At 36.9% G+C, this 16,908-nt stretch overlaps 1 protein-coding gene across 2 annotated transcripts in view; it reads right to left on the reverse strand.

Annotated features, from left to right (window-relative positions):
* Positions 1-8,588: 8,588 nt before the first annotated feature.
* ITGA1 (integrin subunit alpha 1) overlaps positions 8,589-16,908 on the reverse strand; it is a 154,799-nt gene continuing 146,479 nt past the window's right edge. For both annotated transcript variants that reach the window (XM_017666357.3, XM_037022046.2), the window contains exon 29: positions 8,589-15,040. In XM_017666357.3, the coding sequence (XP_017521846.3) occupies positions 14,996-15,040 (45 nt within the window). In that variant the 3' untranslated portion in view covers positions 8,589-14,995. The remainder of the gene's footprint in view (positions 15,041-16,908) is intronic.

Consider the following 16,908-nt stretch of genomic DNA (forward strand, 5'->3'; position numbering starts at 1 on the left):
TATACTCACTAAGAAAAGGCAGATACAATAGGCTACATACTTTACAGATCCACTGATATGACCTTCTGGAAGAAGGAAAACTAAAGGGATAGAAATCAGATCATCTGCAGTGACTGGAGATGAGGGGAGAAATTCACTGACAGGGGCTCAAGGAAAACTTTATAGTGATAGAAATATTTTATATCTTGATTGGGTGGTTGTTACATGACTACATACATCTTTCAAAACCCATGGAACTGTTGATTTGAAAGGATAAATTTTGCTGCAGGTAAATTATATCTAAAAAATCATGACTTAATTTTTTAAAAATCCAAAGCCAAAAGAAAATATAGGTCTATAGAAAGGGAGATAGGTGGGGTAAAGTCTGGGCTACAGATATGCCTTCTGGGGAAGGAGCTGTGGTAGAAGTGGATCTTAGGATGCAATTTTAGGAAACAAAATGCCAATATTAATGCCACAATGTCTAGGAAAGGAAAGAAGAGAGACTAATTCTTCATACTGAATCACATTTTTAAAAGGCATTTTCTGTCTAAGCACATTTGGTTGCCTTGGCTAGAAATTGATTAAAGAAAACAGAAGTTCCCTTTTACAGTTAGTGGAAACAATACTTAAACATAAAGCAAATGCCTCATTGGAGAGTCAGGTAACCCCTAGGTTGTCTGAGCTGCCCCTCTTCCTCTATAACTTACATCAGATCAAGGGTGCTTCCATGACAAGGCCATCAAAAGCAATTCAGTCAGCATTGCTGGGAAGATCTTGTGTTCTTTTTCAACTTTGCCTGAATTTTGTTCAGTAAGGAAAGGTCCTGTCTTCACACTAAATAGGTCCTGTCTCATTCAATCCAGCAGATGTTTACTGAGGAGCACCTGTTGGGGCTAAATACTGCACAGAAAACAGAGGTTGGACAAAACAGCAGTGCAATGCACCCTGCCTTCAGGAGGCGGGTGGTCAGTTTGTGAGATAAGATCTGCTCATGCAGTACGGGCCGTGCTTGGACTTTGCCTGTGCCGGTCTGAGGGACTGGTGGGAGATTTCACGGGGAGGCAATTTTCATTCAAGATTGAGGAGCTTCATAAATGAATTACCTTAATGGAGGAGATTGATAAAGCAATGAGCCAGCCTCTGAAAAGAGGACAGACAACTTTGATCACACGGAACTGCCTGTTGAACAGAAAACATTTTGTTGTTGTTGTTGTTTTGGTTTTTGTTTTTTTAGGAGTGAGAACACCAGGCCATCCAAGAGAAATACAGACATAGAAGGCAAGTATTTTTTTCCCTATTTCAGAAGAGAAAACAGCCCAGCATCTTCGTGTGGAGGATGCAGCCATGGAAGGTACCAGGAGCCGGGACTGAGGAATCCTACGGCAGCCCCGCTTGATGACCACAAAGTTGAGCCAGGCTCATAAACAGGAGGCAGCCCTTTGGGGATTCCAGAGAGAATCGGAAGGGGTATTTTTAAGGGCCGTGAGTAGGTACACTGCAGGTCACAGAACAAAGGGTTCAATACATCCAAGAATATTTATAACTGTTAATGTGAGCCCAGTTTTAACCAAGGCCCAAGTGGGCCTGGAATAGGTGTACAGGGGTGAGTGCATATGCCTGAAAAGAAAATGCAATTTAGTGCTATATGGATTGAGGCAGACGGCAATTAGTGCAGGAATTCAGAGAAGGGAGAAATCATAGTAGGCCATACAGTAAGATTTCTTTGAGAAAGAGACTGGAGTTCAAGAGTCGACATATTTAACTCACAATTCTGCTGAAAACATTTTCCAAACAATTGTCAGAAAAGAATTTCCCTTCCATAGGAAGCATCTTGTGATAGCTCCTTGAGGGAATGGCAACTGCTTCTCAGTGTTGAGGTGTAAAATTACTTGCATACAGTACATAATAAATGTCCATTAAATTAATATTTTAGTAAATAATAATGTCAAATATTCTAAAGCAATGCACAGTTTTAGAGTTTGAAATGTTAGATGAGTCTTGAAAAATACGTTTATGATATATTATCAGTAACATATATTGAAACATCTTGAAAAATATATTCAGTTTTCCCTTTGTACTTTCATAGAATTTTGAAGCTGGAAAGGCTCTCAGAGATCCTTTCTGCTCTGAAGTTCCACTCACATAAGAATAAACTTTAAAAGTGATAGTAATCATGTTGATTATATTTGTAATACTATTTGAGTGGACATTATGCGTTGAATCACTTAATACCTCATTCTACCTAACTTGTCTCTTACTTCTGCTATAGAGGTGAAGTTAAATATTCTATTTCCTTTGAAATTAAGAATGGTCAAGTAACATTATGATCACCAAGAAGGTGTAGGTAGGAGTCTGCTGGAAGGAAGGAATCGGGGGAAATCTTTTATGATTCTGATTTTTTTTAAAGAAGGACAGACTGGCTTTCTACCTAATTTCTTCCAGTTTGGAACACCAACCCAGAGAGGCAACGAACTGGCTTGTGACTGATGCTAGCAAAAAGGCCGAGAGAACAGAGTCTCCAATAACTGCCTGTGATATTGTTGAACCACCACAGCAGTCCAAACTGTCCAACATTGGACTTATGGGCATCTCAGAAAATTAAACCTATTGCTTTATAATTTTTTGTTAAAATAATTAATCATTTTAATTTTAAATATGCATCTTCTATTGAAGGGTTCCTTTCCTATTTGAAGAATGCCTTCTGAAAATAAATCTTTTAACATTTATTTGATTTGACTATTAAGTGCTACCTCTTCTATCTTATATTATTATTGCTGTCATTTGAAGATTTTTTATTTGGCTAGGGTGATTTTTCTTTCTTTCCCCCCCAACAAGCCCATGGGAGGCGTCTTTTGGAGTCTTGGGGTATCTGGCATTTCTGCATTTCATATTAGTGCATGAATGAGGCCTGAGCCGGGATTCAAAAGTCATTCCTTCTCACACAAGTCTGTTTTTTCATTTGCCATGTTATATATGAGAAATCTGGGAATAGTCTAATTCTTTTCCCTTTACACACAGTATCTTCATCTCCTGGGAACCTTACAAGATTTTCTCTTCATTTTGGAATTCAGAATTCCACTAAATCATGGTTGTGCCCTTTAAAAAACAATCCTGATTGGAACCTGGCAAGCTTCTTTCATCTGAAAATTCTAGACTTTTTTCAGTTCAGAGGAATTTCTTTCTCCTTTCTCCTCGGTTATCGCTTCATCACCACCTGCACCTTTCCATCCCACTGTAGGTCTGTATGTGCTGGTTCTTCTCCTTGTCCGTTGTTTGCTCCTGAGATCCCTGCCTGCTACTGTCCCATTTCATTATCATCCTTGAGCTGCTGGCTTTCTGTCAATATTTTTAAAAATCCTAAAAAAAAAATTTTCCTTTCTTCCTTTTTGTTTGATGAGTTTTGTTGAGGTATAGTTTCCATACCCTAAAACTCACTTATTTTAAGTATGCAAAGTGAGGAGTTTTGACAAATGTACAGTATCATAACTCAGCACAGTCACTATGGGGAGCTTTTCCATTACTCCAAAAAACTTCTCTCGCGGCCATTTGCAGTCAATCCTCTCCCCCCAGTTCAGCCACAGCAGCCACTTATTTGCTCTCTCTCACTACAGTTTCACCTTTTAAAAATTTTGTATGAATGGAAACATACAGTATGTGGTCTTCAGCCTTGAACTGTATTGTTGAGTCTCAGTAGTCAACAGTATTCAGTAGTGGTAGGTGGTAGTTGAGTCTCAGTTTAGGAAACTCTGAAGTGAGTTTTCTGTTACATGATGCCAAATACATCCTTAAATGAACATTTACTTACCCAAAATACAGCTTTTATTTTGGAACGTGTGTATGAAAATATTTATACTATTTGATGCAAATGTGAGGTGATTTGTTTTAATGTTTTGATTTGTGGTATTTGGATATTATGGCTTTGATAATGTTAAAAGCTTTGGGGAAACTTTAAAGGTACTTTCAGAGATGTTATTCTTCACAGTCTCAATTTCCCACCCTCTAAATACTATTTAAAAATTATTTTTACCATTTTCTAGTTTGTGTCTTAGGTGGTTTTACCATATGTAAGCCTGCTGATGTTGAAATAGTTTTTATTTAAAACATTTTGTCCATAAGTATAGTAAAATAAATGTAAAATAAAAATTAATTAATATCTTAAATAAGTAGTACCAATTTCTTGACCTATCGCAGCATGATACACGAGCTAATAAATTCTTTGTAAAATGCATGCTTTTATTTGTAAACTTATAATTCCATCAAAAAAGTACTTGTTTCATCACTATGAGAGAAGATAGTTGGATTCAAAATGCATCACAGCTGTGGTGCATTTTATGTTTGCACTGTCATGCTGTCTTCATTTTTACAATAATTTATCATACAGTAATGATCCTAACATTGCTACAATTTTGTTAACTGGGCATTTTAATCTTTTGGGTAAACCACTCACTGAGAGTCCTGAGAGTTAGTAAAAGGGAAACACATTGAGGGACATTAGCTGGAGAGGCAATTTTAGATATTAAAATAAGGAGACATAGAGATTAAATGAAGTATTACTTTGCATAAGAGGTAGTAAGTTGATGCAATTCATTACTCTAAGATATAATTAATAGGTTAAAGAAGATTTAGGTAAATGCACCTGACACTTTAGTTAATGAAGAGCTAATATTAGAACTTGAAATATAGTGACATGCTCTCAAAAAATTGGTATTTGTCAGAAGCAGGGCGGAGCCTGCAGCTGGAGTAGTGAGAACTCCACTCTTGGAAGGGTGTTATAAAGAAGTTTCCAGTACTGGGTGACTTTTAAACTGTCTCCAAATCTACAAGCCTATGATTCGTAACCACATTGTATGATCATAGTTTTTCTCCTAAAGAGATACAATAGATAGTTAAAGAAAATTTTACTCAGTTTATCAGTTCTTGCATTCATTCAATAATAAATATTTACTGAGTGTCTGCTATGTGCCAGGTGCTCTAAAGATAGATGTGTGTCCTCCTGCATCTCTCTGTTTTTATTTCTCTCCCTGTGACTTCTTCTCAAGTCCCTGCTGCTGGGAGAAATGGCTTTGGAAACAGCTAGATCTTGGTTTTAATTCAGCACCACCATTTACTAGCATTATAACCTTGAACTAGCCCCTAAACTCCTTGAGTCTCAGTTACATCATCTATAAATCAGAAATAGTAATAATACCAGCATTTAGTGTTATTTATAGGATTAAAAAGCATAATGTTGGAGAATTTCCTAGCCCAGTGCCTGGCACCTAGGATGTGGGCAATAAATGTTAGTCTCCTCCCTTTTTTTCCTCTCCTCATAGAAAAAGTCTCTTCACCCAACTCCATCAGTTTCATGCAAAACTGTATCTACTTTGCATGTCCCAGTTGTAAATACCTTGCAGAACACAAATGACCCTGTTTTAAAACATATAACTCTTTATTCATGAAGATGTGGCTCATCTTAGAGGATGGAAAACAGATGTGCCTTCAAACAGTACACTGATTGGAATATTTGCAGAATTACCTGCCTTACAATGATGAGGCACAAAAAAGGGATAGGAATGAAAGAAGAGTTTGAAAAGAAGTGAAAAGGAACAAGAGATGATACTGAATATAAATAGGAAAATCTGAGAGTAAAGGAAGGAAGAAAAGAGAAAATGAGAGACTCTGCATGGGAAACTAAGGAGCCCAGGGCATTTCATCAAGGACAGGTCCCTGGCTAACTTCCAGCTCCACTAATTACAGTCTGAGGGTCAATTCTGCAGACTATTCTTTACTGGGTTGAGGCATTTCCACTCTTGTCTTTGGAATGCTGTTCAGAATTGTGGTATCTAATGAATTCATGCCACACAAACAGGGTGGAAAGATCCTACGAAAACAAAAAAAAATAGCTGAGTGAAGTGGAAGCTAAAGACCAAACCTGCAGATGTTTCAATGCTGCTTTTATTAATTCAAGCCAGTACTTGCCAGTCAAATAGTAACTAGGGCCCTGGTGCATAACCAGACTGCTTTTATCTGTGAAGTGGCTGGAAGCCTGGGTGCCTACAGACAATGATGCCTGACATATTATTCCTGCCCCCAGGGAGGAAGTGGAACATTGTAACTGGAATCTGTGCAGGTCAGGGACTCTGCACACTGATTTAAGACTCAAGTCTCAGAGTGGGATGACTCCATGATTCTACTCTAATCCACAGAGAAGTTTCATTTCAGGTACACATGAGTTCTTCAAAATATGCAGGACATCAAAGTCAATTCATGTATAAATCTAGGATCTTTATCAACTTAGAGGAATTCCAGGAGTCTCCTTTTCCCTTGCAAGATTAGAATCTTCCCAAGTCTGGAGTTGCACACATTTTAAGTTCATTTTATTTAATATTAATATAGCCACCTACAGCTGTCTTACGGTTACTGTTTGATGGAGCATCTTTTTCCATCATTTTCCTGTCAACTTATTTGTGCCTTTGAATCAAAAGTGTGTCTCTTTTGGAGGGCATATAGATGGACCTTTTTCTTTTATCAGTCTGACAATCTCTGCCGTCTGGTTTGAATTTAGATTATTCACCTTTAATGTAATTGTCAATATGGATGGAGTCACATTTGCCATATTGCCTTCTGTTTTCTGTTTGTCTCTTATCTAGTTTCTTCCTCTGCTCCTTCACTGACTTGTTTTTGTTAATAACTTGTAATATAATGATGTCAGATCTTGTTTCTGGCAAAATTTTCTCTCTCTCTAGGATTGTTAGTGAAATAACCTACTTGTTTTGCCTGATGTGCAAGGCCGCATTTACTATTATCCTTAGTGAGATTATTTTTCCCGTCCTTGCCTCTCTGCCTCCTGTTCTCTGCCCCACCCTACTCCTGCCTGAAGAGGTAGGGAAAGAAGTAATTATTTGAATCTGGACTATGGAGAATTCTAATGTGGCATGTGTATATGTGAGAAATGATTATTAACTTAGAATGTGAGGGGGGTAATTTTTTTTCTTATTGTCAACTCCAGAGTTAAGGGAAGGAATTTGATGGCTATCAACCTTTAATACTAAAGAAAAATTAAGAAATGCAATACTACATTTTTATAAAGTACAGGGTACCATGTTCTCCATGATGAGAGATGTCAAAATGGAAATATGTAATAAGTAAATATGAATGCCCAGAAAAAAGACAATTTAACGTTAGTAATTTCTGGTGCTGGTGTAATGACTATTTTTAAATAATTTGTTGTTTTTCAATTTTTTAAATGTGAATGTACTCCCTTTTACCATAAATGAATTTTTCCCAATTTAAAAATTGATACTCATTTATTAAATTCAAATAATATAATTCTTCTACAGAAGAAAATGGGAATTACCTTCAATCTTCTTAATTCTGGTTGGTGAACATTCATCCTGACGTCCACCTATGATTATCACATTAATTTTATAATCAGGGTAAATAAAGATACTACCAAGGATAAGAAGGCAAATGTACCTATGCTCTAGACTGATAAATAATAAATCCTGATGTATTCCATAGATCTTCTAGTGAATACATCCAGATTCTTTCTAATACCTCTATTGTATTCTCACCTTAGGCTAAGGGTAAAGTGGGAGAAGATCTACTTATCTCACCATGAGAGAGAAAAGACAGGGCCCTGGGGTCATGCACTGCCACAGAGTAACTACAGGACTTTATAAATAACCTCTTCATAGTTGAGCCTATTTCTTCTGTAAAAATACCTCCCTCACTTACCTATGGCATAGTTCAAGGGTGAAATCTTTTACAAGATTAACATGTAGTTTTACTGCTAAAACTTCTTCATTTTCTTCTAGCCCTTATATATAAATTTTATTTCTTTAAACTATCTACTGAATAAAGAACATGACTATTTTACTTCATAGTATTTTCATTTATTTCACACTATGTGGTCCATTCTATTATTATGTAGCAGATAATTTATTATTAAAACACCTCATTAGGAGGAGACACATAGTAATATGGATCCTGTGGTTTTTGCCTCAAGTTTGCAAAAGACTCACACTGCCATGCCGTGTACAGGAAATACCGCAGACAGACTCAATTTGCTTTTTGCTTTTTCCTTTTAGAGCATCAAAGTGAAAACCTACTAAGGAGCTAAAAAAAGCTGGAGCTTTGGAAGAAATATTAATTTTGGATAAAATTTATGGCCTTAAAATCACAGAAATCACATTCTTCTTTGAAGGAGTCATTTAAAAAAATTTAACACATAAGACAGGATGGTCATTTACCTTGACGTAAAATACACAGCTGATGCACCAGATAAGATAGAAATACGCAAAAATACCAAACCTCTGACCTCAAATCTGTGTACAGGATACACCATACATAGGATATTCAAAGCTTTTTTAATCTGTCAGCTATTTCTAATTATATCAGCTTTATGACCGTTAACTGATTTCTTTTTTAAAATGGGTTTAAATTAGGTACCTTGCAGAGTCAACAAAGATTTTGCTTCTTTGTTCTTCAATGTGATCAAAACATTTTCTTCTAATGAGTGTGTCCAACAGAAGTCTTGTAGAAATGAACATACCTTTCAGCTATTCATTTTCATGAGTTTATTCTGAGGTAAATGAAAAGAAAGAAGCAATACCAAAAATACACTGTATGTTAGACCATGCTAAAAGTTTATTGGAGTGAGTATGATAACATGTTTCAAGGCAGCAGTTATTATATACAATACTTTTCCTTTTAATAAAATGGATACAATTCTTTACACTGTCCATTAACAATTTTACAACCTCACAGTAGTAATACACAGTACACAATTCTCCTTACAGGCCAATGCTTCCCAATAAGGAATGCAGTGTTGCATTGTTGCATCCTGAATAAGGGCAGAGGGTGTCTCAGAAATTAAAACTAAGTGTTGGGATGTCCCACGTGAAACAATTCTAGAGGAAGAAGGTCTGAGCTTTTGCTGCTCCAAATGATTGTTTTTACTTGGTCCCTAAGTGTGTTCAACTCCAGAAGACTAGCCCTGGTTAATAGACAGGTAAGGATATACTTTTAACTCTTATTTAATCCACTATTTACTTGTGCAAAGTACATGTGTTAGTATGGTGGGCTGATGTGGTCTAAGGGAGCTTACAGTATTTTGAGGAGTAAGATAAAGAGCTTCATTTCCTCCCTCCACCCCCAATTATTTTCTGCCTCTCAAAATGCAAGATGCCTTAGGGGCAAGACAAGAAGACTGTGACCTGGCAATGGAACAATGATGCTCTGATCTCTCAGAAAGCTGTGAGTAGGTTCTGTATGGAGGCTCCCTTCTTGGCTCCTTTATGGAGGAAAGGAACAATTATCTCAATTTCCCCAACGAATCTCTCTTTATCTCTTACAAAACAGGAGTTAGGACAGGTAATAGGAAACATTCAAGAGAATACCTGGCTTTCATTCTGTGTTATTTGGAAGATTTTTTTTCTTAATTTGGGATCTTGTTTTAATTGAGGCATAATTGACATACAACATTATATTAGTTTCAGGTGTAAATTTCCTTTTAACAATTTTGTCCCCAATCTATATGCATAGATCAAACTGAAATAAAAGATTAAACACTGAGTCTCAGCCTTTTGCAGAAGAGCTTCTAACATTCCAGACTTACTCTTTTTCATAAAGATGTGACTTGAAATATGGTGAGATCAAACATAATCAACGTTAGGAATGTCATTGGTCCCCAGTTAACTGCTGTGATTTCTGTGATGTGTCAGATAATTAAAGGATTTCCAAATCTCAACTCACCAGTAGAAAAAGTGCTACCACTCAAGGTTCTGCACGGGCCAAAGGCCTAGCACGTCCTGTCACAGAAGCCCCAAATCCAACCAAAGCATCCCATTGTGCCACTGAGAAGAGAAGAAACCACTGGGAAGGCAGAAGACAGTGACACGCCGCAAATGGGCTTGGCTCCTGCCGCCTGCTCCTCGTGGTACTGGCACTCTCCAACCTGTGGCACTGTGGTGCGAGGACAACACAGGGGTAAAGCTCTGAACTTGTTAGCTATTAAGGTGTGTGTGTGGGTGGGAGGGTTCTTTGATATATCTGAAAAAGAAAAATAGCTGATCTGAAAGCAGGGAGTCCAACAGCAGAAGTGATAACTCATCCTTGCATATTTTTGGGTATTGCAAAATTTCAGCAAGACGTTCTTACGTTTGTATCTGCTGTGGGGGTGCTGAGCCTGGGACGTGGCGGATTCAGGGGTTAAGCTCAGGCCCTTTATAAAGGTAGGAGTATCTACTCCCATCTGTTAACTGGATCTCCTGGGTGCCAGATGTTATACGGGACAATGGGGCCGGTGCTTAAGAGCCTACATACATACATTCCTTACATTTCCTCAAGTTGGTGGGTAAAGGCTGTTACCTAGAATTTTAAAAATAGAGGTTAAGTTTTAATACGGGGATCAAAAACATCAATTTGTTCACTAGATTACAGTGCTAGATGTTAGCTCTATTCATATTGCCCTACATAAAATGTTGCACAACAGTGCCTCCATTTGGGAAACAGCAGCATTTAGCCTTTTGGAAAGTGCTGCAGAGTTAACATCAAAAGGTGGCTTCAGAAGTTCTGTGTAGGAGGGATTTATGGGTAACAGTCTGACTGGGTTGCCCAGTACACTCACCTTGAAGTTGTGTTTGTATTAAAAAGTCTTTTGTCTACAGTTAAATCGCATATTTTAGTTAAAAAATAGCATCCATTGGAGGATTTTAAAGCCCTTCTTTCCATGTATTGGGTCATTATTTCCCTGGGTGAGGATAGGGATTGCGGGGAGCTGATGGAGACCCATGGAAGGCGGCATCCTTCCATCACCCCGCCAGCCTCAGCATACTTGCTGATAGTGTCCCATAAAGGCTGGCAAATCTTTACAGATGTTCCATCTCTGAAGCACATTTCATTGTATCCCTACTTGATTTTATCATACCAACTCTTTACTCTTTGGAGTGTCACAGAAGAATGGGGAATGGAATCCTGTATAAATGATCAATCCTCTGAAGCTTGTTTTCACAGCAAAGTACATGCTTCAAACAGATTTTTCTCCAGTAGGTTTCTCAAAAACCTCCCTTGGGGGAGACAACTAGAGGAGGGAGACTTGAGAAGTATTGAAAATAAACAAAGGTGGAGAGGATACTATTTTTCTGTTTAATGATTTATCAGAAGCCTCTTTATTTGAACAACAATGTAACTGCACCTGGCACATGAACCATGCTCTGAGGCTGGGTCTCTCCTAGTTTTCTCAGTGTTGTGCAAAGCAAGTCAGTTAATTCACATGGAGCAGATGACAACATGCTTGGCAAAGCCATCACCCTGTGTAAAAGCACACGGCATGGGAGCTGGCAGGGTGGCCATTCATGCTGTGCAACTGAGGCCTTTCCAGGATGCCTAGAGAGGATACAGGCAGAGCTTCTCAAAGCCTGTACAAGTCAGCTTTACTCAGTCTCTATGCTTTTGGTGCAAGGATTTATTTTCCAATTGAGCCTACACACTGGTTTTATAAAAAGAAAAGGTATATATACCTATATATTTGTACTTACAGGTAAAATTATTATGGTTATGTAAGCATCAAATTTTGTAAAAATATCTCATTTCAAACATTTATAACGTAGAAAATTAAGAGACTAAATTGCCTATGAATCTAGTGCTCAGAGAAAATAACTGAACTCACTGAGGTTCATATTGGATGACAGAAATCGCAAATATTTACAAAGGATGGCCTTTCACAGTATGGCTCCAGGGCTCAGGGTCTATAGGGCGAGCTAAACAGCTTCTTTGTGGTGGTGTAAGTCTGATTTTCACATGTCACCTTTTGTATTTTCTTACTTTTAGCTCCTTCCTTCTCTGACAAGTTCACATCATTTTATTAATATTAAAGGAAGGCTGTAACTTTAGAAATTGAAATTGAAGCATGGGAAGCTATGTAGCAGTATGTCTACTGGGTGGGCTTGAGATGAACACTTTAAGCATAATTTGAAATGATTATATTGTGTTTGCATATAGGTGTAATATATGTGTGTGTGTGTGTGTGTGTATCTCCAACACATTATGCCTATTTATCTACCATCGATCTCCAACTCATCTACTTATCATCTCTGTCAGTCATCTATTTATCATCTGTTACCTATCATCTATCACTGTCATCCAATCTATCTCAATGGTGTGCTGAAGCCAGCTCATACTGATTCACGGGAGCTGACAGATACATTTTCAGGAGTTCTGCAAGCTGGTTGGTGTTATGTTTGTAATATGGAAGAGACTGTGGTAAGACTGTTTACACAATTGGCTAAAGATACAAACGGGACTTTTCCCTCCTGGAGAGCCGGTTTTAAAATAATTTACCAATATATCATTGTAGGTTTGGTCTGGAAAGGGACTTCATACTTCACAGTGGAAGCAAATATCAATAAAAAAATGTAGGTTTGGTCTGGAAAGGGACTTCATACTTCACAGTGGAAACAAATATCAATTAAAAAAATATCGAGGTTAAATAAAAAATTTTGGCAATTTAATTTAACCAATAACCTCATAACTAGTCTTAAATATCATTCACTTTTCGATGTTTAAAACAAAGTGATAGAGCTTAGTATATTTCTTGATCATTGATTGTGTTTTAGAAGATTTATATAAAGCTACTTTAGGATATCTCGACTTATTAATCAAAGCCTATACATTTATGTCTTATAGTTGCAGAACTGTGCACTGAAGTTAAATATTAATGAAAATGAAAACTATATGCAAAGGGAGTGAATCAAGCCTTTCTTGTTAGTATAGCTTTTGTGTGTTTATTTTTTGTAAGCTGTTTACAAACCTCTGAGGTATTTTGTATTCAATTTGTGTCTGTACGTATCTCAGACACATACACACAAGGCTTCAACAAATTGCAATATTAGGGAAATGTGGTATGCGCTTCATTAAATGTTCACTTAAAAAGAAGATGGAATGACTTACATTAAAAATTGTGCCAGGCTTATAAGTAGCTATTTGATCTGGCCAAACAGATCTTCCTCTTTTTTCTAAAAAGCTCAAAATGCCATTGTTCCTACATTTTCCCCTTGGGTTCACAATGTATTTAGTTGAAATATGCACTCTCCTGGTTTAGTGACTGCTTCGCCTAGCAGGCACCAAGGCCAAGTGTGGTCTGTTAGGTTTATTTCTGAGATGTGCTGAGACTGGAGCAGGCTGAGCACTGGAGTTGTGCAACATGTGAATACAAGAGACCTGAGTTTTGTTGGGCAAAGAAAGGTGGAAAGGATGATCTCTGCACCTGGAGACAGCCTGTAGGAATGAAGGAGACGGCGAGAGTGGCCCTTCCTGAACAATAACAGGCCAGCAGGAGGATACCAGAGCTCTGGGAAGATTTAGCTTTTTTCTAGCTACTGATGACCCCAGAACTCCCCAAGTGCATCAGGATCTTAGCTGCAGATGTGGGGAGCCACGAGGTAGGCTGACTCTGAATCTTCAGATAATGACTTGGAAATTAGTTTAAAAACTTAAGTCCACGGCACTTAATTTTTCCGTTGATTTGTGTTTCGTGATGAAAGTAGAGCCCAGGACTTCCTGGATAATTACAGGTTTTGGTTTTGTGATGGTAAACTGGGTGGAGAGATGGAGTTATTGCAGAAGTATCAGCAAATTTTACAGCAGTAGTTCACACATGCATGTACTATACATTCATTCATTTTTATTTTCCTAAGAAATGGAACAACTTACGAGCTTGTACTACAGTAGAGTCCAATGCACCATAACGATTACCTTGAAAACAAAAGAGCTCATACAGAGGTGTGATATCTTCCTAATGGTGTGAGATTTTGAAACTGAAATACTTTAAAATACATTTTTGGAGTTCTATTTAAATATTGATATGCCATACTCAAAATGCAGTGGCTTCTTGGTAAAACACAATACTGAAATGGAATGGTGTTTTTCATAAAAATAAGAAATGTGTTTGGAAATTAAATACCTCTAACAAAAATTAAAAATAAACATACTCTCACAGCTTGAGGGTTTGAATGAACCATGTACCAAGGAGCTGGGAAAACTCCTACTTTTGGTTACATCCTGGGACCTCTAACGTTCAAAAGCTGGCCAGCAAGATTACTTCAGCATTTCAGTGGCATCTGTCTATGCTGCCATGTTCTATTCTGAAACCATTGTAGCATATTCCACACACAACATGGCTTTTCATGACAAATCACTGTTATGCTACACAAAACTGTATTTTTTCAGTATAAAAGAATTTTGAGTTTTATAGCTCAGTATCAAAATTAAGCATGTTCTATAAAAGCTTAAATTCATCCATTCTGTGCACTTGCTTTTAAACAGATATATTTCAATTTTCCATCCTAGATAGAATTTCAGCCCAATTGCACTATTTTCCAAACACTCTGGAAAGAAAGCTTTCCAAGTACAGAACCCAACACAGAGGTGCTGACTGTACACTCTGTGATTCAATTCTATTTTCATTCCATATTGTATATAGACTATCTGGTAAAATTTTCTCATTTGAATAGGGGAAGTGATCTTTTTCAGGTAATTCCTTTCTTGGCATTTACAAATGTTGGCAGGCTGAATGTGATGTCCTTTCTTGGCATTTACAAATGTTGGCAGGCTGAATGTGATGTCCATCAGAATCAACGGAAAAGGCTTAGTTTATACTGTTTTTAAAGTAAATGTTTCAATGATCATAAAAATCTTTTTATGCATTGCTTAAATACTTTGAATGATGATTTAATATATAATCATATTTGTAAAGGTTACTCATCTTCTAAACACTTAATACTTCTGCTTAAATACTCAACACAGATGAGTGATTATTTAAAATATTTTTCAACATTTTATAAAATATATCTTTGTAGTATTATTTTTGGATCTTGCTTGACCTGTCATTTTCCAAGTGATTATCCCTGATGGATTACAGAAAGTCATGTGACTATATTTTTAGATGAATTTACAAATTTCCTGTCACATATTTGAGGCAAACCTGAGGATAGACCATTGAATAATGATTATTTTTTTCCTCTTGTAAAATATTTCATTTCTCCATTTTCTTCTTCAATGGTCTTTTGAAGAACCCAATCTGTTGCGAAAATACCAAACATAACATAATTAATTATTTGAATTTAGTAATACACAGTAATCTCCTTAGATAAAATTTACTTTAATACTATGTGAACAATTCTGGTGATACAAATAATTAATAAAATTGAGGTATTTTTTTCATTGACTTATTAAGTTAGATTGAATATCAAGAAATGACATTTATCAAATTACTATTTCATCTTTAACTTTTCTGTTGGTTAAATAAATCACATCTCCTAGTAAAAAATTAGTTTGTGTGGTAAACTAATTTAGAAGATTCTGGGAAAATATACTGGGACACATGCAATCAGTAGTTAGCTGGCATTGTCTTCACTTTGCCATCATGCTTTTGTTTCAGGGATGTGTCAGAGAAATTTCCACCTAATAACCAATGGTCATAAATTGAGGTCATTAGGGCTGGTAGGGAATCTGGTAGGGACACTGTGGTTAAGGGGAAGATTTCTGACTTGTCAAGTTTAATTTTAAATGTATCAGAACATCTGCCTATATAGGCTTGACATGAAGAGCCTCTTGAAAACATCCTGTGTCATTTGGATATGAAAATTAAGTCACTGATTGTTTGAAAAATCTCACATGGGGGTGAATGTGGGTCACTTTTCACAATACTTTCTGATTGGGCATCACAAAAACAAGTGCTTTATTTATTTATTTTCTCTTATACAGAATAACAAAAAAGTAAAGGGTTTGGAAGGGACCTTTTCAATACCCTAATCTAAAATGGGTATTTTAAAAAAAGGAAAGGGTCCTAGAGAAGTGTTTTTCTTTTAATCTATATATTAAAAAATTACGCAGTGGATGTAGTTCAAGCAGACAGTGAATTAATTCTTTTAAAGTGTGGTGCTTTCATATCATTTCATAATGGAGTTATGGTAAATTATGCAAGGGAATTATATATTTTTAAAAATAACTATTGAACATTTGAGGGCTTAGAGGGGATAAATGGTAAAAAATATGTAGTTTTTAATGAGAGAAGTTACACTGAGAGTTTTGTGTTTTCCACTGTGCTAGAATCTAGTTGGTGACAGATGAGAGAAAGGTCACAGCACAAATGACCATGAAAAAGCATATTGTCTTCCTTAGAATGCCAGTTCTCCTACGTGCCTCCGGCCTTTTCCTTTGCACCAACTGTACAACTTCTGGATTCCCAAACCACTGAGCCTTTCACCTTGTGCCTGCATGTCCTGAATTGAAAATAAATCAGGCAATGCTTTCAGGAAAGTAGGTGGGAAATTAGAAGGTTTTCTTTCCTGCCCCACCCAGCTCTTGACCTTCTATCCTTCCTCTCTCATCTGCTTTTCAACCTTCCTTTGCTTTCACATATTAAGTCCTCTATTCTAAAACTTAACTTCTGTCATATAAACTCTCCACCTAACCAATCCCTTTAACATTGGGTTTTTAGTGGAAGTTGGGTGATTAGAATTGGAATTAGGAGAAAATGGTTTATAGCTTCAAACTGGGTGGGGCCAATGGAGCCCAAATTTGAAACAAGTTAAGTTTGTTTTTGGTGCCCAGATTTCCAGCCTCACTTTCCTTCTTTATGGTTCTGTGTTTACTTAATGGTCTTATTTATGCCCCCCTCATTCAAAACCCTCTGGCAAAGGGCAAAGGGTCTGATTAAACAGTCCCTGGCAGAAAACACATGCTTAATGACTAAAATAAGGAATAAGTGTTGAGTGACAAATTTATACTAATATATAAAAGACTGAAAAATGGTAGTGCTCTTCTCCATCCGCACCCCCCGCAACTATACGCATACTGACTGAGGAACAAAGCTTTAGATTAGGAAATAAATCATCAATGGTGAGGCTTCAGGCATCAGTAGGAGATTAAGAGAAGGACATCCTT

This window comes from Manis javanica, chromosome 1, assembly GCF_040802235.1.
Source record: "Manis javanica isolate MJ-LG chromosome 1, MJ_LKY, whole genome shotgun sequence".
Taxonomy (NCBI): domain Eukaryota; kingdom Metazoa; phylum Chordata; class Mammalia; order Pholidota; family Manidae; genus Manis; species Manis javanica.